We start from the raw sequence: 25868 nt of genomic DNA, 5'->3' as shown, positions 1-25868 counted from the left end.
ACAATAGTGGGGTTTCCATCCACCTATTCTTATTCGCATTTTCAAAATTTGCGAAAAAAAACTTGGATGGAAATGCCAGAAATTCGAAAAAAGGCAGAAAACGCTTGGACAATCCAATAACATGAGGTCAGTTTAGGTCACAGTGGCCGATGGTTGGTTTACTACCACTGTCGGCTACAACTACCTGTGGACTGAAACTTAAACGCAGGCTCTGGGAGGACACATTATTTAATCATTATTATCATTATTTGACTGTATTTAATGTGACTTTGCTTTCATCCAGTTCACCCTTGATACAGCCTTTGATAAAAAAGCCTTTAAAAGAGATGTATTGAGTGAAGTGACTGTGATTGAGTAGGAGTTCCTTTTCTAGTGTTTGCCAGTGATTTTCTGTTGTCACAGTCGAGTCTTTTGTGCCTGCACTGCAACATCAGAACAAAAACAGAAGCACCGGTATTGACTAAAAAGTGATGAGCAGCCTTGAGAAAGCAACAACGCCTTTATTCTTCTTTTGTAATTATTTCTCGGGTGCAAGAGTCTGTGGTGGTTGCGTCTAAAAACATATGAAATCCACCTTCAGGAGAGAAAGCATTGACTCGTTATGTTGCTTTATTCCCATGTGGTCACATCTGCCTGGTGCACAGGTGCCTGTCTGCTGCTTATACTGGAAGTTAATCCTGCTCTACATTTTCATTTTTTTAGCGAGCAATTAGGATTTTTTCTCACTTCATAAACAACAAAATGACCTTTCCTAATAAGAAGTGAGAGCACTAGCTCCTCTGTGACCCCTTCTCTACACCACGGATGATTGATTGCTTATCTCTCCTCTGCACCCTCCCACTCTCTGTTCTTTTTTTCCTCCATTAATCTGTATTTCTCTCTCTGTTTCCACATTTCCTTGTCCTTTAACACCCTTGTGTATTTCATTCTGTCTTTTTCTGCCTCTAGTAAACAGACCATCTCTGCAAAGAGCAGGTCGATGGAGTTATTTAACCGTTTCTACCTCCACCTGTATTTTCTCCAGGAAACTCAGTTGTTTGAATTTAAGAGCCAATTCTTGTTCTGGCAGTTTCAAAGCTTCTGGCAATGTCCAAGGTTTTCGCCCATTAAGAAAACCAACAATGAACACGGCTTTGAACTGATCTAAGTGTTATTTGTGTGGTCAAAGCCTGATATAACTCACTCCCCTGCCCCATAATGCTGCATTGTTGGCCAAAAACGATTAAAAACACATTAGTGAGCGGCACAGTTGCACTGGGCGATGTGGACCTTCACCGCCTCACATAGATCCCCACTAAGTCTATTAATGTCTATTAATCTACAGCTGAAAGTAGTCCCCAGCATATACAGAATTTACTTCTATTTGAGGAGTGACCACTTAAAACTGCAGTGTCTGGCTCTTTTTGGAAAAAAAAGAAAAAAAAAAAGCATGTAGGCATTTTCAAAGATTTACATCCCCATAACAACTGAATGGCTCACAGACAGGAAACAGAAGTTAGAAAGCTTTGTGGGTGTGTGTAGGGCATTAATATTATAACTTTCTATTAGTTAAAACTACGGTACCACTTTACAAGAAGTCTACCTTTATAAAATATGTATGAATGATTAATAATTTGTTTTTTTAATTCAGTTGTTTACACTTAATTAGTCACAAATTAACAAGTTATAACACAGTTTTTGAACATTGAGGGTCACTATTTGACAAGATCAAGTCAATGTTTACTACTTAGTACTCTTACTAATCACTTATTACTTCATCACTTATTTGTAACTAGTAAAAGGAGCCTTATTGTACCTCATTAATAAGTGATGATGGTTTCATACTTTATAATGAGACTCATTTTACCACTCATAATTAATTATTTAGTTGAAGCAGTAATCAGTAAACATTAACTCAAGTTTGCCAAATAGTGAGCCTGCATCTTAAATGACGTGTTTATTTAACACATGAAGTAATAACAAGTCTTGTTGTAAAATGATAGGCTACCAAGAAATCCTTATACATGCATGATAAATGATATAAAATAAAATGTTTTCTAACGTTTCACCCTGCTGCGACAGGAGATACAACATTTCCTTCCTGAGCGGCTACTATCAGCCCGACGGCACCGACGACCACCCCTTCATCTGCTCGATGGAAAGAGAAAACGGGATGCTTCGGTGCACCGACGTGCCTCGCCGCCGCGTGGGCGGGACTTCCTGTCTCCTGGGCCCCGAGGACGCCCGTGCAGAGATGGGAGCAGTCGATGATCAGGTCTCCTGTGTGAACTGGTATCAGTATTACAACGAGTGTCGAGCCGGAGAAGTAAACCCACACAAGGGGGCTATTAACTTTGATAACATCGGATACGCATGGATTGCCATTTTTCAGGTAAATGTTTGTTTGTTTTTAAACCACAGGGACACATTTATAGTCGGTGAATGATGTGCACACTTACACACAACACATTACTGTTATTACTATTGGTTTGTGTGTGTGTTTTCATTCAGGTAATTACTCTAGAAGGCTGGGTGGACATCATGTACTACGTCATGGATGCACATTCCTTCTACAACTTCATCTACTTCATTTTCCTCATTATAGTAAGTGCGCGTAACACACACACACAAACATGCACATAAATACACAAGTGCTTGCTCGTGATGGGAGTTATTGGATCTCTGTAATCAATATTATAAAGAGTCTGAAGCTGCTCTATATGAAAAGTGCCTTCAGATAACTTAATGTGATTTGGCACTAATAAATAAATGTTGTAAATAAATAAATAATGTAAATTAAAGCAGAAGTAAGCGATCAGGTCGTTTTGGCTAACTTCCTGTCAGCCGATGGAGTTAGCAGTCCCCGCCCTCGTCATGGATCTATTGGCCCTCGTCCCTACGTCACCACATTCACGCGCATCCCTTGGCTGCACACACAGAGAGGACCGCCCCTTTATGCCGTTCTCTCTCCTCATTGGATAAAAGTTGTAGGATACAAGGAAAGTTTTCTCCTCGGCTTACAGCAGAGCAGAGTGACTGACAGACCCGTGTTTCAGACCAAACACTCTATATGAGTGATTGCTGTCGGAAAATATAACTATTTTATTAAAGCAGAAGTAAGTGATATATTTGTGTTAATATAAGTCTTAAATAGTTATATCTTCCGACAGCAATCACTTACATAGAGTGTTTGGACTGAAACACGGGTCTGTCAGTCACTCTGCTCTGCTCTGAGTCGAGGAGAAAACATTTATCGTATCCTACAGTTTTTATCCAATGAGGAGAGAGAACGGCATGAAGGGCTGTGTGTGCAGCCAAGGAACGCCGTGAATGTGGTGACGTAGGGACGAGGACTGTTATGGTGCGTTCAAGGAAACTCGTATTTTTCCGACCGTGAAGTTGTACCAGTTCGATCTGGTACGAGTTCACCGGTCGGAAGTTACGAGTGGCCGTTATAGTGACTTTCACCGGTAAAACAGGTCGGAAAAACACGAGTGGGTTGCCTGGAACGCTACAAAGTCGTAAGTTGTGACTTGAAGCTGTAATTTACGATTTCAAAAGCCTGCCTGGAACGCAGCATTAGCGAAAACGACCGGATCACTCACTTCTGCTTTAATAGACACACAAACTTCAACTGTGTGTGTGTGTGTGTGTTGTCGTGACCAGGTGGGCTCCTTCTTCATGATCAACCTGTGCCTGGTCGTCATAGCAACCCAGTTTTCCGAGACGAAGCAGAGGGAACACGCCTTGATGAAGTCGGAGCAGCACGCCCGTCAGCTCCACCAGTCGGCCTCCACGCTGGCCAGCGACAGCCAGCCGGGCAGCTGCTACGAGGAGATCATCCGCTACCTGGCTCACCTGGGCCGCAAGGCGTGGCGCCGCCTGTCCCGCTACTACGCCCACACGCGGCCGCACCTGCACTGCGTGTGCGTGTGCCGGAGGAGGGACAGAGGCGCCGGATCCGCCAGAGGGAGCGGCGTCGGGGAGATGAACGGACTCGCCCACCGGCACTCAGGCCACGCCCCCAACGACCTGTCGCACCTGCAGCAGCTGTATCATCACCACCAGCAGCATCATCATCATCATCAGCAGCAGCAGCATCATCACCAGTCGCAGCCCGAGCCCGCCACCGCCGCCGTCGTCATCAGCAACGGAGGGAACATGTTTAACTACCCCTTCATATCGCCGCTCCTCAGTCACCTGGACGCTAAAGGTCGGCACCAGAAGAGGCTGGCTGCCACGGAGACCGTCAACAGACTGCCACAGCTGGTGCTGGAGCATGGTGAGAAGAAGGGATGTGTGTGTGTGTGTGTGTGTGTGTGTGTGTGTGTGTGTGCGTGTGTGTGAGACACCTCAAGGTCAAAACTCACAGTTTGGGTCTGAGAGGAGTGAACTCACAGACCGACTCAGACTCCCGTCCCCCTCTTCTTTATTCTAGCTATTTATTCTTTTGTAAAAACTTATGGTAACACTTTATAATAATAAGTACACACTGTTAATCATTAGTTAAGCATTAATAAATACAGCTAGTGCTTATAAATGATGAGTAAAACATTTTTTAACTGTGTTTATAAACCACATACTAATGAGTATTCATGTGTTATAAATGATTAATTCAGTATTTAATGCTTAAAGGGATAGTTCAACATTTTGGCACATTGGCCCATTGCCATAATCTCTATAGAGGAGTAGGTTGTAGGAGTAGGTTTGTTACCTTTAATTGTCGGTGCAAGCTGTTTTTAAGAACGGCAGAGCAGAGCCGCGAGCTGCTCAGAGCTACGCTACGGAGGCTAAAGGGATTTCTTGGTTTCCCTCATCAAACTCATCAAATACACAATCCAACAACTCCAAAACGCTCTGGTGGACAAGTTGTGACCTGCACATTCACCACGCTATGAGATAATAACGTACCGTTACGAGACGGAGTTGTTTTAGTGGTAAATTCTTGCAAAACCGCTGATGTGCGTTCCTGTCGGGGGCAGTTTTTCAGCAAGCAGTCTCTGCATTTGCAATCCATTATTATCTCATAGCGTGGCGAATGTGCAGGTCACAACTTGTCCATGAGAGCATTTTGGAGTTGTTGGATTGTGTATTTGATGAGTTTGATGAGGGAAACCAAGAAATCCCATGAGCCTCTGTAGCGTAGCTCTGAGCAGCTCGTGGCTCCGCTCCGATTTAAAAATAGCTTGCACCGACAATTAAAGGCAACGAACCTACTCCTAAGACTATAGGGATTTTGGCAATGGGCCAATTTGCCAAAAATGTTGAACTATCCCTTCATCAGGGTATGAGCCAAATTATTACACAGGTGTTTTAAATCATGTAGAGCCCATCATGTGATTGAGTCATGTGACCCAGTCAGCAAGAAGAAGCGAAAAACACAAGATACTATAATGTATAGACATCAGAAACATCACATTTAGTAAAAGATAAACACAGCAGAAAACATTATTAAGAAATATCATTCATATTATTCATATTGTTTCATAAAAAAGGAGAACAAATTTAGATAACTTGGCTTGGCTCCTTCACCCACATTACAAAACGAGCATCATTTCCCAGTCTCCTTCATTAGTATTTAGACCTGCTGTGCTGATCTCTTCGGCTTTATCTGATGCAATTTTGAAACATCATTTTACCACCTGACACAGAGGTTATGATTTACATTTTATTTTTGATGCTAAAAGCGTTATTTAAAACAAAACAAAACAGCAGCCTCCGCATATGCGAGCGTGCACAATTTCTTTTCAGTCCATTCACAAGCTTTCAGCCGTAGACCTTCATCAGACAGTCAGAGCAAACACTGTCCAAGGACACGGTGGTGTAATTTAGATGTGCAGGTAATTATCACCTAGGCAACACATCTGTGTGTCCCTCACACTAGATCACACTACACTACACTTGTAGTTCCATGGCACGTGTGGACTACAAAGATGGAGGATGAAGAGAAGGGAAACACATCAGTTCAATCAGCTGCTTCCCTCCGTGAACAATGATGCTTTGAAAAGATCGACCAAATGTCATCGTACTTCACAACACTGTGGAAAAATGTGTCAAATTAAAGCACAGCTCTAAAGTGAAACTCATTATTCAAACCTAAAGGTTGAAGTGTCTCCAGACAGTTGAGCTAAAAACTTTTCTCTCAGACTGAACCTCTTCTTTTTTATTTGGTCCGGATCACCTCCTCTGTGCGATCAGAGAGAGGTCGGATGTAAATATTCATGAAAACGACTTGCAGCAAGATATTTGAGATATTTATTAAGCTATTACACATAATTCAAACACCTTTTACCTTTTGTTAAAGGGATAGTTCAACATTTTGGCAAATTGGCCCATTGCCATAATCCCTACAGTCATAGCAGTAGGTTCGTTACCTTTACATAATTGTCGGTGCAAGCTATTTTTTAGAACAGCAGAGCAGAGCCGTGAGCTGCTCAGAGCTACGCTACGGAGGCTCATGGGATTTCTTGGTTTCCCTCATCAAACTCATCAAATACACAATCCAACAACTCCAAAACGCTCTGGTGGACAAGTTGTGACCTGCACATTCACCACGCCATGAGATAATGACGGAACGTTACGAGACAGAGTTGTTTTAGAGGGAAATGCAGAGACTGCTTGCAGAAAAACTGCCCCCGATGGGAACGCGCATCAGTGGTTTTGCATTAATTTGCCTCAAAAACAACTCGGTCTCGTAACGTTCTGTTATTATCTCATAGCGTGGTGAATGTGCAGGTCACAACTTGTCCACCAGAGCGTTTTGGAGTTGTTGGATTGTGTAATTGATGAGGGAAACCAAGTAAAATAGTAAAAAGTAAAATAAAATGATAAACATTGAAAACAGCAGCAGCAGGTCTTTGTGGAGCTACTCGGGTTTAATTCACGCCCTCTTTGAAGGCTCCCACTGGATCCTTCAAGACTTTAAAGATGTTTGATTTCCCAGATGTCATGGGTTCATGAGGAGGTTTGTTGACGTGGGGATGTGTGAGGTAGTCAAGCATAGACGGGACATTACCTGCAGTAGATTTTGATCAGCGTGCTGGAGATCTGACCGAGAGCGCTGACAGATTAGCAGAGCGATGTGATTGTGTTCACAGGGGGGGTCACCAGGAAAATTTGTTTTTTAGACACTCTAAATAACGGCCACCGAAACAAACCAATATCTGCTTAAAATTACAGTTACATAGACAATTTTTCAGTGGTTAATCTTCCTTCCTACGCAGATGCAAACCCATAGAGCACATTGTATTACACTGCAGCAGAAGGTCAGCTGAGTGAATGCGCTGATGAGAATCTGCTGCAGGTAATGTGCAGTATGCATGACTCACGTCCAAGAGACCCTTCCCCGTAAAGACAGACACTGTGATGGTTTAAATCAAAGCAGCAGAAGTCAGGATATCCTGACTTTTCCTAGCACCTAGTATGGGTCGGGCTCCAATAAAAACCCAACAAAATACATCCTTCACTTTCCCAAAGCTGAGCTAACCCCCCCTGATGACATCATGATCGACATCTCAGACTCTGCAAAGCTCCTCCAGTCTGTTTTTTTTTTCACAGCAGCGCTCCCCACACTGAGTAAACAGACCTTGACATGTAAAATAAGGCAACACAGAAAACACACATCCAAGTTTAATACAACGCAGTAACGAATTCTAATTGTTGCTGGGACATTTTCCATTTTCCATGCACATGCAGGAACTTGGAGAAATTATTCAGTGTGTCGTTATGTTCACCGGGGAGAGGGCGGGGGGGGGGGGGGGGGGGGTGTCGGCCAGAATGGCTGAAAATCACAGCTCTTGATCGGAGCGTTTTCTCTGTGTGAGTGAGTGTGTGTCTTAGTGTGTCTTAGTGTGTGTGTGTGTGTAGTAGAGAAGAGAAGAGTCATTTTTTCAGCCTGCCTGCCTGCTCAAAGTTTCCTTGCAGCCCACATTATCTATAGACACACACCACAGAGTGACTAGATTGGATTTACTGTATCAGTCTCCAGTGAAACATGAATTTGTCGTAATTGTGATGACAAGTGAACTGCTCGTGCTAGATTAGTGTTTGTTGTTATGTCATTGGAGCATTCCTCCTGAGCTGCCTGCTAATGAATTCCACTGAAATCTTACTCCCGCTTCACTCCACTCCCCTTCCCTTCCCTCTTCCCCCCCAACTACACACACACACACACACATCCACACACACATCCACACACACATCCATCCCCGTTCTAATAAAAGAACTCCCCCTCTGCACAAAAGCATCCCAACTGCACTGTAGCTTCCATGTTATTGAATTTTCGTCTCCCAGAAATGAAATGAAGGTGCTCTCTCGTACTGAGCGCAGAGTGTATTGAATGACAGAACGTCTCCATAACTCCAACATAAAGAATCAACAATCTGCTTTGCCCTTGTGCATGCATGATTTGTGTGCGGCCCTTGTCTACACTACATCACCCTCTCCTCTCCCTGTGTGTGTGTGTGTGTGTGTTGCAGGTGGGTGCACCGGCCATCCAGCGTTACTGTTGCCGGGCGAAGTCCCAGGAGAGTCGTCGTCGGCGGCGGCGTCGTGCCCCTACTGCATCTACTACAACCAACTTAAGGACGGCGAAAACGTTAACGAGCAGCAGCAGCAGCAGCCCGAGGACCAACAGCAGCAGCAGCAGCAACTTGGGTACAGCAACGCATGCCATGGCAACAGCCCGTGTCATAGTAACAGCCCGTGCCACTGTAGCAGCAGCAGTCCGTGCCGCGGTGATGCACAGGTGTCGGAGCCAAGGAAACGGCTGCCGGTGCGCTGCTGGGCGGGGCTCCGGACTAAACTGGAGCTCATTGTTGGCAGCAGATACTTCAACAGGGGAATCATGATTGCCATCCTTATCAACACGCTGTCAATGGGCATAGAGTACCACGAACAGGTATGAACGAGCGTGTGTGTGTGTTGGTGCTAAGAGGTTTGTGTGTGTGTGTGTGTGTGTGTGTGTGTGTGTGCCTCGTGCATATTGGATGTGACTACGGTTTGATTGAAAATGGATGTGCTAATCACTGTGTGTGGTGCAGTCAATAAACTTACCCTCCAATCAACACTTACAGCAAAACGCATATGGGATCACAGTGTGTGTGTGTGTGTGTGTGTGTGTGTGTAGGTGTGTGCATGCATGTATCAGGAGATGGGGAAACTCATAAGACCTGAAGTGTTAATTAAAGCATGACCCTGGGACGGGAGAGAGAATGAGCATGAGTCTGGAGAGTGAGTGAGCGAATGAAGGAGTGAGGAGAAGGAGGAGGAGGAGGACAGATCTGACATTGTGATTGGCTGAAAGGCAGGGGGATAGACTGTGGGTGGAAGATGAGGGGGAGATTGCATTTGGCCCATTTCCTGAACAATAGGACAGATCAGGACGGCCTCAACTTCTGGAGCGTCTAATGTTAAAGGATAAGACCGGGACCGTTTTAGCTGCTTTTTTTCAATATCAATAAATCCTCTGAAGAGACCCGAACCAACAATGAAGATATATGAATGAATATAATCACATATGAATGTGTTGCCAAAGCCCGATAAAGCCCCCTCCCCACCCCACCCTGTGCCTCTGAAGTGCATTGTTATCCAGAAAACATTGAAACACAACTAAGAGCCAAACAGTTGGAAGTGGGCGACTTCCCATCTTCCCAACGTGACCAGCGTAATTTACCGTGAAACACCTCAGAGACGCGTGTTTGATCTCTGGAGAGTCGCTCTGCCTCATATACATTGAGAGCAGCAGCTGTGTCAGGCAGATGTCACTGAGCATGCTCACACACACACACACACACACACATATGGAGCTCTGGTAGTAAAGAAATCTCACCTACCTTACATCATACACATCCTTCAAGTGTGTTTCAGCCACATGAGCTGAAGACTTTGGTTTTTATTTTCAGCATTTATAACAATAACTGTAACTTAATTTATATGGCAGCTTTTGAAAACACAGTGTACAAAGTGTTAATAGATATAAAACTGAAGGGATGAAATGAAACAGAAGCCAAAAAACCATTAATTAGCAATCTTAGATGCAAATTTTAATACGAATCAGTTATGTAACAGCAGGCTATTTCACATATTGATAAAGATTAAAAAAATAATGATGTAAGGCCCCTAATATTCAAAATATAAAAAGTATGCTCTGTCAATAATAAACTATAAATACTTAGTTGATATTTAAATGCCATTTACATGCAGTTTGTACAGATGATGTACAGAAATTCATTTAGATTATTGCACATTGACTATTAACCCTTGTGAATCAAAGACATTGGCTTTAAACTGTGCAGTATGTGTAATACTAATGGTAACGATAATTTCAATGCGAAGAATGATAATGATTAGAATAATGGTAACAATTCTTTCCCACTTGATGGGAGTGACAAAAAGTGAACCGAAATAGTCTTTGAAACTCAAAACAATGAAATATTGATACTTGAACACAAATAAAATATTGATCTCAATATGAGCTACAGAGGAACAAACACATGCCCTCTATTCACCAATAAATGGTTCACACAGGAAGAAATCTACACGTACATACAGTACACTGTCTTATGAACTTGTTAAACTTCTATAAGATAAAAACAGAGTTATTTGAGTTTGTGCTGCATAAGAAAGGCTGTCGGCATCAACCACCGCATGTTGAAAATCCATCATATTTAACAATGTGTAATTGTTAAATATAGGGATGAGTCAGATGGCCACAAAGAGTCTCTTACAAGTTTAATGACGAGCTCGATTCGCTCCCTCCAGAGAGACAGAGAGAGTCGGTGGCAGAGAATGATAATTTGACATCGGCCTCATACAGTGAGAGCATTAGCTGCTTTTACATCTGTCTTCTCGCTGTCTCCATATATGGATCGTGCAGACTGTCCTCGACTTTGCATAGTTTGGGGCCAAGACGTTTCCTTGGACTCTCAGTCGTTTGCTCAACATCATCTTTACGTTGCTTTTAGTGGCGAGGGCCTCGTCGACCTTCTTGAAAAAACCTTTATTATATCTCATTTGTTTAATCTGTGCAAATGACACTTAGTCGTTTTATAGGGGGGTTGTGTTGTGTGTTGGATGATTTCTTGGCTGTAAGTCGTAATCACCTGGAGTTTTTCCGCTGGTTGCCTGACAACCTCACGGCGACAGCATCCAGCCAAAAAAAAGAAAAAGAAAAAAGAAAGAGTTTTGGCACATAACCCGACTGCAGCCTCATATTTAACAGATCTCTCTTAACTCTGCCATTTTCCTTTGAGTCATGTTCGTCCCCCCCTGCTGAGCCTCAGGAGATGCCCCCCCCCCACCCATCCCCTCCCTTTCCACTTTAAGTTTGACAAGCACTGATTTAGATAATGTCAGTGACATTATCCATAAATGTGGATTCACTGGTTTGTGCTGAACATCACTGTGGGTAAAACATCCCCTTCATTCAAATTCTGTGTGTATGTTGAAGACACACAGACCCACACACACACACACACACAAACCGCCGAAGCCTCGACTATACCGGCATCTCAGAAAAAAGATTCCTGACATGCTGAGTTTACAGAGCTGCACACTGTCAAGTCTGTCCATCTCTGTTTATTTGTTCATTTTTTTCCTCTGAGCCTGATGTCCGTCTCTGTACATCAATCTTTCCCTTCTCTCTCTTCTCTTTTCTCTCTCTCTCTCCACAAACGCTGCACCTCTGCAGCCGCAGGAGCTGACAGATATTTTGGAGATCAGTAACATGGTGTTCACGAGTCTCTTCAGCCTGGAGATGCTGCTGAAGATGATGGCTCTCGGGCTCTTCGGCTACATCAAGAACCCTTACAACGGCTTCGACAGCGTCATTGTCATCATCAGGTGGGGTGAGGGGGGGGGGGGGGGGGGGGGGGATCCAAGGGAGGAGGGAGGAGGGAGGAGGGAGGAGGGAGTTTGTGTGTGTACAGTATGTTTTGCCCAAATGGGAACTCTGTCATTGTTGACACTGGAGAGTCGTCATAGCGGTGTCAATACTGCAGCCATATCCTCCAGGCTGTCACAGTGACGCTGGTGTTAACTTGGCACCGAAGCCAAGTGGTTGCACTCTCGTCTCTGCATTCACTCCATTATGTATCACTACAACCTGAATTATGTATCTCGCTGCTCGAAGGCTCCGCTTGTTTACCGTGCCAGCGAAAACTGCTCTCACCTTCTTTATCGACTGCCGTGTTGTAAAACTGCGCTGTTGGCCCGTTGCCACTTTTCAGACCACGCCACGTACAGTACAAGTACTTGAGAGCAATACTTGAGTAAAAGTACAAGTTAAAGTCGCCTTCTAGGATCTCAATTGAGTAAAAGTATCTGATATTTATTGGACCTAAGTATCAAAAGTCATTTTTTTAAAATATATTAAATGTTTGCAGTCAGAATTTGAATTATAAACTTTTACTGTGGTTTCCTTATAGTAAAGCAATATACAGTATCAACCATTTTGTTATATCATCTCATGGGAAAATACTTTAGAAATGAAACTTGGATATACTTTAGAGTAGTCGGTGTACAGCTTGTATAGCAGTACAGATTTGCTGTCTATTGAAAACTATAAAAAGACAAATTTGTATGGTCCAGTCAGGCGTCATGAGGAATAGGACTTGTGTTGCCATCCGTTTGGACAATAATGGCTGTGTGTTGAGTTATTTTCAGTGGATAGTAAACCTATACTGCTATACAAGCTGTACATACTGTATATCCAAGTTTCATTTTTAGTTTAGTTTTGTCCCTTGAGAAGATATAAAAAAAATATTGCCGAAATGTGAGATGTGTACTCACTTTTGTGAGATACTATATTCAAGGTTTTCACAACTTCTTAAACATCAAATCCAGGCTTCTTTTTTTCAGGACTTTCCAGGCGCAAATCCAGCGGGAAGAATCTTTTAATCCAACACACGAACATTTCTTGCAAGTTCTCACAAATATGGCACAGGTGTTTTTTTTTTGCCAAGTCTATAAAACTTCTCCTGATTTTATTTTGTAGTAACGAGATGTTTTAGTACTAAATTGGAGTAAAAGTTGCCAGAAATATAAATAACAAAGTAAAGTACAGATACAAAACTCTATTTAAGATTACAATACTAGCCACACGTAACAAGAACAAAAGAGAGTTAAGAGAGTTTTTAATCTGTCTTTTTTTTTTGAGGATGATAGTGATGCTGTGGTTAAGTCGGTATCTTTTAGTGTGAATTTCACTTCCTGTTTCTAATCTGCTCGTCATCAGCGTGTGGGAGATAGTGGGCGAGGCGGAGGGAGGCTTATCGGTGCTGCGTACCTTCCGCCTGCTGCGGGTGCTGAAGCTGGTGCGTTTCCTGCCGGCCCTGCGGAGGCAGCTGGTGGTGCTGATGAAGACCATGGACAACGTGGCCACGTTCTGCATGCTGCTGATGCTCTTTATATTCATATTCAGGTGCAGTATATTCTCCCTTTTCTCCAAGGGCAATGCCGCAGGCTGAGACACAACGAGCCAAAATGTCTCCTCAGCTATAATTACACTGATTATTCCTCACACACACACAAAAAAAACGACAGTCGCCATCACTGACCCTCTCCTCACACACTGTTACTGGACATATTAGCACATGTATCATCACCTTTCACACAAACACAATTATTCACACATCTTGTTGCACAGCCTCCATATTAAATTGCCATGTAATGAAAGCAATGTATTTTTTTCTTCATTGTTTTGTGTGTCTATGTGTGTGTCTATGTGTGTGTGTGTGTGTGTTGCAGTATCTTGGGGATGCATCTGTTTGGCTGTAAATTCGGTTTGCGTCAAGACAGCGGAGACACTCTACCCGACAGGAAAAACTTTGACTCTCTGCTGTGGGCGACTGTCACCGTGTTTCAGGTTAGACAAACACACAAACACGAGCAGATGTGCACGAGCGCACAACAAATACATTAAATTCATTAGGAATATTTAATCTGGAGGAATCCCCCCCCCCCACCCACCTTGCCCAACGGTCGGTGAATTACTTGTTGAGTTTGATTTAAAAATTAATTTGCGGTGAGGTTCAAGCGGCAGCTGCTGTCGCTGTCGTCGCTGTCGTTGCTTGGCTGCGGCCCCTGACGATCCTCTCCATTATTTTCCATTATTTCATTTGCTCCAGTTTACGGTGAGAGCGCTCACACTCAATTCTTCAAAACAAAATACAAAAACTCTCCCAGTGGGGCAGGTAAGATACACTTCACAAGCAGTGAGAGGGTGAGGAAGGGTAATGAAACGCACACTCCACAGGAGCTCGTTTAACGCTGATGAGCATCATTACTGTTCAGCAGAGGCATTAAAGGAGGAATCCGCTCTTACACTGCAAAAACTCAAAATCTTTCCAAGAATATTTGTCTTATTTCTTGTCAAAATGTCTAATTTCTAGTCAAAACTAATCTCTTTCCACTTTAAATAAGACTCATCACCTAAAAATTAACTTATTTTTTAGATAATTTTCACTTGTTTCAAACAAATTCTCACTTGAAATAAGTAGAAAAATCTGCCAGTGAAAGGAAGTTTTTTATGCTTGTAATAAGGAAGTAAAACCTGCTCCACTGTCAGATTTTTCTACTTATTTCAAGTGAAAATAGACTTGAAATAAGTAAAAAGTGTCTAAGAACAAGCTACTTTTTTATGTATAACTATTTATGTATATGTATAATACTTATTTTAGGTATAATGAGATTTGTTTTAAATAGAAGTGACATTTTGACTAGAAATAAGACAAATATTCTTGGTAAGATTTTGAGTTTTTGCAGTGTATTGCTCTTGTTCTGATGCTGCGACGTGGCTGCGTAGGTTTGTGAACTCTCTCTTCTCTCTCTTTCTCTTCCTCTTCCTCCCCGTCTGCAGATCCTGACCCAGGAGGACTGGAACGCGGTGCTCTATAACGGGATGGCCTCTACGACGCCGCTGGCCGCCCTCTACTTCGTCGCCCTCATGACCTTTGGCAACTACGTCCTCTTCAACTTGCTCGTAGCCATTTTGGTCGAGGGCTTTCAAGCTGAAGTGAGTGAGGGGGGCGACGACGCTGTGTTTTTTTCTTTTGTTGTTGTTGTTTTGTTTTTTTAAAAACTTGAGCTGCTTAGAGAACGAGGGATAGAGAATGAAACTAATTGAGCTCTGTCGTGCTGATGATACCAAAGCTGCCTACAAGAGAATAATCTCCACCATCCTGCCTGTGTGGTTCCTCCTCCTCTCCCTCTCTCTCTCTCTTTATCCATTGCTCTTTTTACTCTCTCTGTGTCAGTTTATTCTCTCTTGCTCTATCTCCCTTTTTCTCTCCCTATCTTTCGTTCTCTCTGACACACACACACACACACACACTCAGGCATACACACACATGCATACATACGCAACACCACAACACTCTCCAGGGTAGGGATGTGTTTGATATCGCCTGCCATTCACAGCTGGTGAGCTTTTGTTGTTTAGTTTTCATCTTTTATCTCCAGCATCAGAAAGCACTTGCTCTCTCTCTCTCTCTCTCTCTCTCTCTCTCTCTCTCTCTCTCTCTCTCTCTCTCTCTCTCTCTCTCTCCCTCTCTCTCACACACACACACACATTCACACACAGATACCCTTTGCCAAAGCCGTCTGCCTCCATCTTTCTGGCGTGAATTTTAATTAAATTCAGTAAAGCTTTATTGGCGTGACTACAGGAGATCGCTGCCAAAGCCGTGCACATAACTCAACTAGAGAATACTGGAGATCCCCTCCGCCCGTCTGCCTCCTCTGCTCTTTGTCTCTCAGTCTTTCCCTCTCGACTCATCGCACATTTTTCACTTTTTTACAACAGTCAACAAACAGTAACAAAAGGAAAAGGGAGTGACAATGATGAGGATAATGCTGAAGATTAGATGACTGCAATGATGCCGATGCTGTGTGTGTGTGTGTGTGTGTCTTTCATTAGGGCGACGCCAACAGATCTGAATCGGATGACGACAGGCAGTCGCTCTCTGATGAGGACGAGGAGAAGTTGAGAGAGATTTACGCTGCAGGTACAAACTGGACGATCAACACATACAGTAGCTAACGTTGGCATCAGCAGCTGTTTACTCACTGGTCTAAGAGTCTAATGTTGTGGGTTTTAGCATCAGATGTGGACTTCCTGTATAATAACAGACAACAATAGGGCTCATAATAAAAGTTAGTGTCATTTCACCATCAACTGCTCCTGGTTAGAAACTACATCCTGCAGCAGAAACTCACAAACAGCCTCTTTAAATGAGAATATTGCTTTATAACTATAAAGTGTCTTTTAATTTTGTATTACAGTAATGGCACCTGCTGGGAATACCTGTCACATGATCATACATCATCATACTTGATGAAGTTGTCCCCTTTATATACATTTGAAGGAATCAAAACTTTTTTTTTTCCAAAGAATTAAGATTTTTTTAATTATTTATTAATTTAATATCAACTTTAAGTCTCTAGAAATGACTTGTACATCTCTATTTGTTGATCTAAAGGCGGTTTTCTAAGATCCTTCTCTTTTCTGACAGAAATAAATTCTGTAAATTTTTAATGTGTTCCATTTATTCATGTAAATTCATGTAAAAAAAAACAACACAGAGTCTGAAAACTAGTGGTTATCCAAATTTTTAAGTTTCACTGTGAGTATACAGAACTAAAAATAAACACACACACGACCATGGATGTGACCTCTGTGTCATCAGTCACTAAAAATAAACACAAAGGTTTAATTAAGTGGATTTATCCTTTAACGAAAAAATGTGTTTGTGCAGAGTTCAAGATCCAAGCCATGATGCTGAGCCCCAACGGCCTCCTGAACCCCAAGGCCTCCATGCCCCACCCCCCGCCTCCGCCTCTGCCGCTCATCACGCACACCGCGGCCACGCCCACCATAAACTCCAGCCAATCACGAAGGGCGAGTGCCGCTTCCATGGACGTCAACAGCCTTGAGCAGAGATCACCTGTGAGTCCTGGACTTCTTTCATTATGCATCTCCTTTATGTAAACAGAGTTATGTACAGGTTTGGGCACCGCTGGTCAAATTTTCTGTTAACACGAACAGTTCAGCAAGTGGAAGATGAAATTATCTCCAAACGGCCTGAAGTTACAGATGATACATTCCCTTAAATACTATTTTTATTTTTTATTTTCATCTTTTATATTTTCTAAATGACAGAAAAGGAAAAGGGCCTGCAGCAAAGGTTTGTCCACCCTGCATAGTTAGTACCTAGTAGCCTTTGGACTTTGGACACTATCACAGCATGTAAATAGTAAATATCTTGTCTGAAACCTTGGTCAAAGTTCTCTGAGAGCTCAAGTCTCCTGAGTTTCCTGTTCTTTTGCAGGCTGTGGCTTTGTTTCACCTTTTTCACTCTAAAATTGATAACGATCCGTTATTAACTCATACAGTAGCGTGGTGAATGTGCAGGTCACAACTTGTCCACCAGAGCGTTTTGGAGTTGTTGGATTGTGTATTTGATGAGTTTGATGAAGGAAACCAAGAAATCCCATTAGCCTCTGTAGTGTAGCTCTGAGCAGTTCGCGGCTCTGCTCCGCCGTTCTAAAAATACCTTGCACCGACAAATAAAGGTAACGAACCTACTGCTAAAACTATAGGTATTATGGCAATGGGCCAATTTGCCAAAATGTTGAACTATCCCTTTAAAATATTGCAAAAGAGTGTTTTATGTTTAACTTTATGACTAATGGAGATCATTTCATCTTCCACTTGCTGAAGTGTTCACATTATCAGTATTTTTTTTTTGTTTGTTTGTTTTACCTCCAGCTGTCAGATACAGTATGTAGGTTGTTGATCCATAGGCTATAACCCCCATTTCACTGATATGACATGATATCTGACATAAATGGATTAAAATCATCCATTTGCCATGTCCGAGTTGACACCTGACGACATGTTTCCACCTCAGGTAAACAGTCCTTGAATTTTCTTCGCTGATACAAGACGTCCTCAGTGTCCCTTTTTATAATAACCAAGAGCCCAACCCAGCACAACAACAAGACTCGGCCCAGGTCCAAATTACAGTGTATAGTTGACAATCTAATCAGGCAGTATCTCTGTCTTTTGCCTCGGGGCTCAGGTCTGTGTGTCATTATGTCGAACACCATGTCTACACAGGAGGCTCAACGTGAGCAGCATGTTTGAAAGGCGGCAGCAGCAGCTCCAGTGTTTGTCTACACAGGAGGCGTTCAAGCGCTGCACTGAGCTACGGGTCACCTGTGTTTTTTCAAAGTGATCAAAGCTCAACCCAATCACTGTAGTTACATGTGTAAAGTGCAAAAAAAAGAAAAGAAAAGAAAGAAGAGAACACGCATTTATGGCTCTACAGTGCAAGTAAAAGGCAAACTATTACTGAGGCAGTGCCGACAGCTGGAGTGTCTCTTCTGTCAGATGTGAAAAACATGGCTGAAGCACTTTCTTTGTAGACATGCCACAATATCTGAGTGAATCCAAGCAAACTTACTCTCGGCTCAGATCGTGCAGTGAGTCAGAATCATGACAGGAGAAAAATGTGTTTTTTGAGGTGTGACAGAGTGAAACCTGTGCAGTGCAGGGCGGCAGAAATGACTCCTTTCAACCGTCGCTGGTTGTTAATTGGTGGCACATCATGCTATTGTCAACGTTGCTGTTCTCTCTGTAGCCTATTAGCGTCTGTGTTTTGGAGGACTGTCTTTTGAATGAAGTCTATTTCAAGCAGTCCGACCGTTCCTCACATCCACATGAAATGGATTTCTTTGTTTGAAAATTAATGAATACACATTAGGTACAGATAGTTTTTTTTTTTCTTGTTTGTTTTTCTAACCACAGGTCTGTTTCAGTTTGAAGAACTCATGCATGCATTAATGTATTTGCATTATTATTAGTGTTGTTGTTGTTGTACACCAGAGCTGCAAAGTTGTGGTCAAGATGAGAATCAGAAGTAGAGAAAGGCTTGGGCTGTGAAGTGTTATTCAGACTCCAGCTGTGTCTGTGAGCATGACATGAAAACACAAACCAGGAGCCATTCATGAAAACATTAGCTCCACAGCATCGCCGGTGGTCAAAAACACCATCTGCGAAGAAGAATGACATTTTTATTTGCACTCAAAACACTCACTTCAGAAATCCAACCATGATGAGATGTTTCTGCTGTTATTTCTGCTGAAGGTGTCGATTCAGTCTCTGTGGGACAGCGGGCCGGAGAGCCGGCGCTCCAGCTGGACCAGCATCGGCCGAGCCCCCAGCCTCCACAGGAAGAGCCAGTCGGGAGAGATGGAGTCGCTGTTGTCCGACACGCACACCGGCTCCAACCTCAGCAGCAGGGATCAGTCTCTGGACCAGCCCGACTTCCTGCAGGTGCCCATGCTGCACCCGCCCGACTGCAACGGCACCACCTTCCACCTGCCCGACAGCTGCTACGACGAGGCTCCGCTGACGACGCTTTACCACAGCGATCAGGAGGAGGAAGAGGCTGAGGAGGTGAAACTCAGGGCGATTGCGTTATTTATTTATTTATCTGATGAAAGGATATACAGTAGATGTAAGGAAGGAAAGCTCTTTAACTGGTTCATGTTTACATCCTGAGAATAAATGATGGTGTGTCCTCCTTCTGTTATTTTTAGTCAGTAAAACAGTTTCTTTTCTTTCTTTTTTTTAGGCGTGTTCAAAAGTTCAAAAACTGCTGTTAATTATCTTGCTAAGGCATAAATTCCAACCTAAGTGACTTCAGACACTTATGTAATATTTAATTAGCTGGGTCTAAATTATTATGAGAAAACGTTGGGAACATTGTTTAAAAAAAAAAAAAACCCTCTGCTGTGTTAGAAGATTTACGCGCATGTACATATAAGATCCGGCTCTTAAAATTCACAGCATAATAATTTAGACAATGAGCTGGAAAAAAGTAATATTTCATCCAACTGTGTTTATATATATATATATATATATATATATATATATATATATGTGTGTGTGTGTGTGTGTGTGTGTGTGTGTGTGTGTGTGTGTGTGTTCCTTCCAGAGTTTATGTAAGAAGCTGAAGAAGATGCTGGAGCCATATGAGCCTCAGTGGTGCCTGGAGCATGAAGAGTGGTCCCTCTATCTGTTCTCTCCACAAAACCGGTACACACACACGCACGCACACACACACGCACGCACGCACACACACACACACACACACACACACACACACACACACACACACACACACACACACACACACACACACACACACACACACACACACACACACACACACACACACACACACACACACAAACACGCACTCACATACAGTCTCAGCCCCTGAAACTCTCCTGTGCAGCCTAGGTGGCTTAAACCACAGCATGTGTGAGACTTCACAGTTAATGTGTGAAGGTTACAGCTACGGATTAGCTGTAATATGTTCACTTTTTTTTATCAATTAAGATCGGCCAAGTGTAAAAAATACACTTTGCGTTGAAAAATGTAGGTGGAGTGTTACCGGCACAGATCATATAAGAAAGCACAGGAGTAGCTGATGCTCTCTCTCTCTGTCTCTCTGTCTCTCTCTCTCCTCAGGCTCAGGTTGTGGTGTCAGAGGGTCGTGAGTCACAAAATGTTCGATCACACCGTCCTCCTCTTCATCTTCCTCAACTGTATCACCATTGCATTGGAGAGACCTGACATACAGCCCGGAAGCATGGTACTGTAGCAGCACACACATGCTGCATACAAACACATAGGTTCACATGTTTGTACTTTGAGAAACAAACAGTTTGCAGCAGCACTGTAACAACATACATCATCCCTGATACCTTGCATTTAAAAAGGAAATATGTGAGACTTTTACCTTAATTAATCAGCTAATTGTGATGGTTACAGTAAATGACTTGTTACGGGGAGAATAGTGTCTCTTGGCCGAAAACCAACCTTGCAACCTGGACTGCTTTACGGCACTATGACATGAACGCCTGGTAATCCGTAATCAGTTGTTAACGTTACCCACCTCATTAGATTGGCATCTCGCCGGCTTTGTTGAAAACAAATGCACATGGCCAGTGGCGAAGAAATAAGGATTAGCTGTGAATTTTTTACGACAGTGAAACTATACGACAGTGAAACTATGCACTGTAGGGGGAGCTCCATGGAGAGACAAAAAAAAGCGACCAAAACAGCGAAAAAGCGACCAAACTTGGATCGTTCCTCTTTAAAAGACCTATGGCTACATCGCTAACGTTTGCATTAACAGCTGTTTTCTAATCAGTTTAGATAAAATGTTGTAACACCACCAGTACTGTCTCATCCTGAAGTTAGCATGATAACCAGAAGGCTTATAAAGATGGCTGAAGTGGTCGTCACCACCTGCGCTCTCTAAGACATTTGAGCACTTACATGGTGTAAAGTGCCTTTAAACTTTATGGCTGTACTTTTGTAATGATCCTAGATTCCTGGTCTGCTCTGGTCTGTTTTTATTGATATTGTTTCCGCAGTCATTATGTTTTAACTGCTGCTTTAATGTAAGTGTAGGCCTACATCGCTGCATTTTAAAGGCGGTATACAAATTAACTTGCTGCACCTTAAGCTTAAGTCTAATTTCAACCACAACCGTAACATCTGGTTTTAACCCTTAAACAGTGCAAGATCCCATATACAACACAACACAAGTTGTTGATGACTCTGTAGGTTTATAAACGTCAGATATATAATAGCTGCAAATGTAATGGATGTTTTTTTTTTATTATTATGTAACAAATTGTCCAAAGCTGACGCAAAGAAACAAAACTCCTGTGTAGGTCTGTTCACACTCTTATTATGTACATGTGTGTGTGTGTATTTGTGTGCGACAGGAGCGTGTGTTCCTCAGTGTGTCCAATTACATCTTCACTGTGATCTTCGTGGGTGAAATGATGATCAAGGTAACTCGTAAGAAGAGTGCACATTTTCTGAACAAGCACTTCACTCCAAAGTCATTTTTTCTCATCTTACTTATGAAAGGACAATTTTCTTCTTGGGTGGGGATCAGAATTGCTTTCAGACTCATTTTACACTTCATATTATTTTATTATTTCAGTAATTTTGTCATTTCCCTGTGTGTGTGTGTGTGTGTGTATGTGTCTGTGTCCGTCCGTGTGTGATAAGGTGGTGGCTATGGGCCTGTACTTTGGAAACGGTGTGTACCTCCAGAGCAGCTGGAATATATTAGACGGGCTGCTGGTGTTTGTATCGCTGGTGGACATCCTGGTCTCCATCGCATCAGCAGGTGGTAATCGAATCCTAGGCATCCTCCGTGTCCTTCGCCTGCTCCGGACGCTGCGACCTCTCAGGTGGGTGCATGGGAGATTTTCCTCTAATGTTTATTCTATTGAAATTATCTGGTCTGTGCTTGTGTGTCACTGTGTATGTGTGTGTGTGTATGTGTGTGTGTTGCAGGGTGATAAGTCGAGCTCCGGGTCTAAAGCTGGTGGTGGAAACTCTGATCACATCTCTCAGACCCATTGGGAATATCGTCCTGATCTGCTGCGCGTTTTTCATCGTTTTTGGGATATTAGGAGTCCAGGTAAACACTGGAGGTTTATTTAAGCTCTGTATTCCCAGCTAATCAACTGTTGACTGAAGATAAGTCTCTACATTTCAGCTTTTTATTTGATTTTTTTATACTGATGTTCCTTGAAATATCCACAGTTTAAACTCATTGCTGCACACACATTCATGTTGCCAAACATCCAAAGCTTGTTGTATTTTCTGCTGCACGAAACCCCCCCCCCCCGATCACCATACTTTAAAATTAACAAGGCAGAGCTCAGAAAACGCTCCAGGTAATGAAAAGTGAAAAGAAAAATTGGTAGAAAATGCAAATGAGCTGCTGATTATGCACCAGAGTCCCTGGAAGTAAATGTAAAAACAGGAGTTCAGCTACAGGGGATTTGTGCTGAGAATGTATTTTTTAAATCGGATTTTCACCTGGATTTTTATTTTATTCATTAATTTCATTAATTAAAACATTTTATTATTCATTTATTTTATTCATTAATTTACATAAAATTGTTTAAATAATTAAAAAGACACATTTTGAAAAATGAAAACAAGCCCTGTTTGATATAAATAGGCAATCAATTAATCAGATTATCACGTAAAACAGCAGTTGCCAAACTTCTCTGAAGGGCCACAGACAATTAAATGCGTCTTTAACACAAATTTAATGTTTCTTTGGGCTCATACTTGTTTTCTTCCTCATTAATACAGGATCATTTCACCTCCCTGAGCCCTGACAGCCTTCTAACATCCTTTAATGTGAAGGAGGAAAAGTTTAAATATTTGGTTCAACTGCTTAAACCTTTTATATTGCTTCATTTTGTCACATGCCAAAAAAAGAAAAAGAAAAGCTGTGAATCACTGTAAAATGCTTTTTTTTTCACCCCCAATGGTACATTTGTATTAAACACTAAGTCCTCTCCTCCTCTTTATGCTGGTTTCCCATTTTGCAAATCTTGCTGCAACTGTTCAGATTTAAAGCCTCGAAACAGGAACTGACGCTTGATGAATGCCGGAGCTAATATTAACACTCAAGCATATTTCTCAAAAACACACTGGATTATCTTCTAATTAGAGCAGCAGCCCATGTTGGAGCGGTTTGGGCGTTTGTAATGACTGTGAGGCAGGCCGGTCCAGATGGTGGAGGGATATTTCAGCTGTAGCAGCAGTACAGTAGCGCTGCGGGCGAACGCTGAGTTAATTTACTGTACAACAACAGCAACAACACGTCAGTTTTTTTTTTTTTTTTACCTGTGTCTGTCTGTGTGTGAAGTTTTTGTTTGCACTACCTTGAGGTTACAGTATTCTGTCCTGTGTGTGTTCATGCGTGAACACGACACATCTGTCTCTCTGTATGTGTGTCTGTGTGTGTGTGTGTGTATGTGTGTGTGCAGCTGTTCAAGGGGAAGTTCTTCTACTGCAACGGACACGATGTGAGTAACATCACCAATAAAAGCCAGTGTCTGGAGGCCGGCTACCGCTGGGATCGACGTAAATACAACTTTGACAACCTCGGACAGGTCTGTCACACACACACACACACACACAAACACACACACACACACACATCCATCCATCACTGACACCTGCTCTTACAAAACTGATTGATAGCATGACGCTGGTTTTCATGTGCCTCACTCTCCTCCAGGCGCTGATGTCACTTTTCGTGCTGTCGTGTAAAGACGGCTGGGTCAGCATCATGTATGACGGCCTGGATGCTGTCGCAGTGGATCAGCAGGTGAACACACACACACACACAAACACACACACACTGCAATATTTGTCTTATTTCTAGTCAAAATGTCATTTCTAGTCAAAAGGAAAATCTAATTATACTCAAAATAAGACTCGTCACATGAAAATTAGCTTGTTTTTAGACACTTTTTACTTCTTTCAAGCATATTTTCACTTGAAATAAGTAGAAAAATCTGATAGTGGAGCAAGTTTTTCTTCCTTTTTACAAGCATAAAAAACTTGCTTTCATTGGCAGATTTTTCTACTTATTTCAAGTGAAAATTAGTTTGAAACAAGTGAAAATGATCTAAAACAAGTACATTTTTAGGTGATGAGTCTTATTTTAAGTGGAAAGAGATTAGTTTTGACTAGAAATTATACATTTTGACAAGAAATAAGACAAATATTCTTGGAAAGATTTTGAGTTTTTGCAGTGCACAGAGAGAGGAAGAAACAGGGAGCGTGGAGAGAGAAACTAAAATGAGCACCAGGGAGACATACAAACCGTTTATCCTGTGTATATTGCGTTTCTCTGAGTGGAGTTTCTGTTCTGGCTCCGTTTGATCTCGTCTGTTTGAAACAGAAAGAGGAAATCTTTCAGGAGAGGAGGGAAGTGTGAGGAAAGAAAAAAGGCAGAAGGATAAATAGATGTGAGTTGACAGTGCTGGCAGTTTCTCTGCTGACTCAGGACTTACATTGTCTTCTTGTTTATGCTCTCTCCCCCCTCTTCCTCTTCTCCTCCGCCCCTCCTCACCCTCTTTCGTCACTCTACGGTTCACCTCTTTTTCCTCTCTGTCCCCGCGCCACCTCCTCCTCCTCCTTCTCCTCCTCTCCTCACCTCCTCCTCCTCCTCCTCCTCCTCTTCCTTCTGTCACCTCTCACCGCCGCAGCCAATAAGAAACAACAACCCCTGGATGCTGCTGTTCTTCATCTCCTTCCTCCTCATCGTCAGCTTCTTCGTGCTCAACATGTTTGTGGGCGTGGTGGTGGAAAACTTTCACAAGTGTCGCCAGCAGCAGGAGGAGGAGGAGGCGCGGATCAGGGAGGAGAAACGACAGAAGCGGATGGAGAAGCGGAGGAGAAGTAAGAAAGCAAGATTTTCTGTAGAATTACCGCTACAGAATAAACAACTTAACATTTTGTTTAACACTGACCACTCTCCATTACATTTTGCACACATGTAGACAGATTGTGGTTAGACATTCAAAAGTGGCTAAGACCCAAAAAGATTAATTTTGAATTTACACCACTAAATATTTTGTTGGGAGTACTGGATGCTAAATGCCCGCAGATTGTAAACAAGATCATTCTTTTGGGGAAAATACTTATATTTAAAGCTATAGTGCGTAACTTCTATCGCCCCCTAGAGGATTTCTGCGTTATTACAACGATACGGCCGGCACCTCAATATGGCGTATGGCCCTCCCCTCCCCACCGCTACCGTTTGTCACTCTCTTTCTTCGCCAACAGACCTTCTGCCAAACGGGAAGGCTTTTTCTTTTTAGTAGGATCCACTTCTGAACCTCTTGGTCGCTTCTTCGGGTTCTCCGCCATGTTGTTTCTAGGGGAGCGTGCCTATGTTCCCACAGCCCTATGTTCCCTCAGCCCTATGTTCCCTCTGGACTCTCTCTACCTATCTGGACTCTACCTATCTGGCCTGTCT

General features: G+C 42.6%; 1 protein-coding gene across 1 annotated transcript in view; it reads left to right on the top strand.

The window, feature by feature from the left end:
• Positions 1 to 25868, top strand: part of LOC310989482 (voltage-dependent T-type calcium channel subunit alpha-1H-like) — a gene marked incomplete at its 3' end in the record, with an annotated part of 47020 nt that overhangs the window by 5393 nt on the left and 15759 nt on the right. Inside the window, exons 5-23 of the mRNA XM_083976553.1 lie at positions 2062 to 2371; positions 2491 to 2583; positions 3646 to 4261; positions 8457 to 8878; positions 11669 to 11820; positions 13214 to 13399; positions 13726 to 13843; positions 14837 to 14992; positions 15896 to 15983; positions 16734 to 16924; positions 19127 to 19438; positions 19980 to 20080; positions 20519 to 20642; positions 21787 to 21855; positions 22079 to 22263; positions 22370 to 22496; positions 23866 to 23991; positions 24120 to 24209; positions 25096 to 25288. Of these exons, the coding sequence (XP_083832679.1) occupies positions 2062 to 2371; positions 2491 to 2583; positions 3646 to 4261; positions 8457 to 8878; positions 11669 to 11820; positions 13214 to 13399; positions 13726 to 13843; positions 14837 to 14992; positions 15896 to 15983; positions 16734 to 16924; positions 19127 to 19438; positions 19980 to 20080; positions 20519 to 20642; positions 21787 to 21855; positions 22079 to 22263; positions 22370 to 22496; positions 23866 to 23991; positions 24120 to 24209; positions 25096 to 25288 (3659 nt within the window). The remainder of the gene's footprint in view (positions 1 to 2061; positions 2372 to 2490; positions 2584 to 3645; positions 4262 to 8456; positions 8879 to 11668; positions 11821 to 13213; positions 13400 to 13725; positions 13844 to 14836; positions 14993 to 15895; positions 15984 to 16733; positions 16925 to 19126; positions 19439 to 19979; positions 20081 to 20518; positions 20643 to 21786; positions 21856 to 22078; positions 22264 to 22369; positions 22497 to 23865; positions 23992 to 24119; positions 24210 to 25095; positions 25289 to 25868) is intronic.

The sequence above is a fragment of the Trachurus trachurus genome (assembly GCF_905171665.1).
Source record: "Trachurus trachurus genome assembly, chromosome: 1".
NCBI classification, from domain to species: domain Eukaryota; kingdom Metazoa; phylum Chordata; class Actinopteri; order Carangiformes; family Carangidae; genus Trachurus; species Trachurus trachurus.
This window is presented reverse-complemented; position numbering and strand designations above follow the sequence as displayed.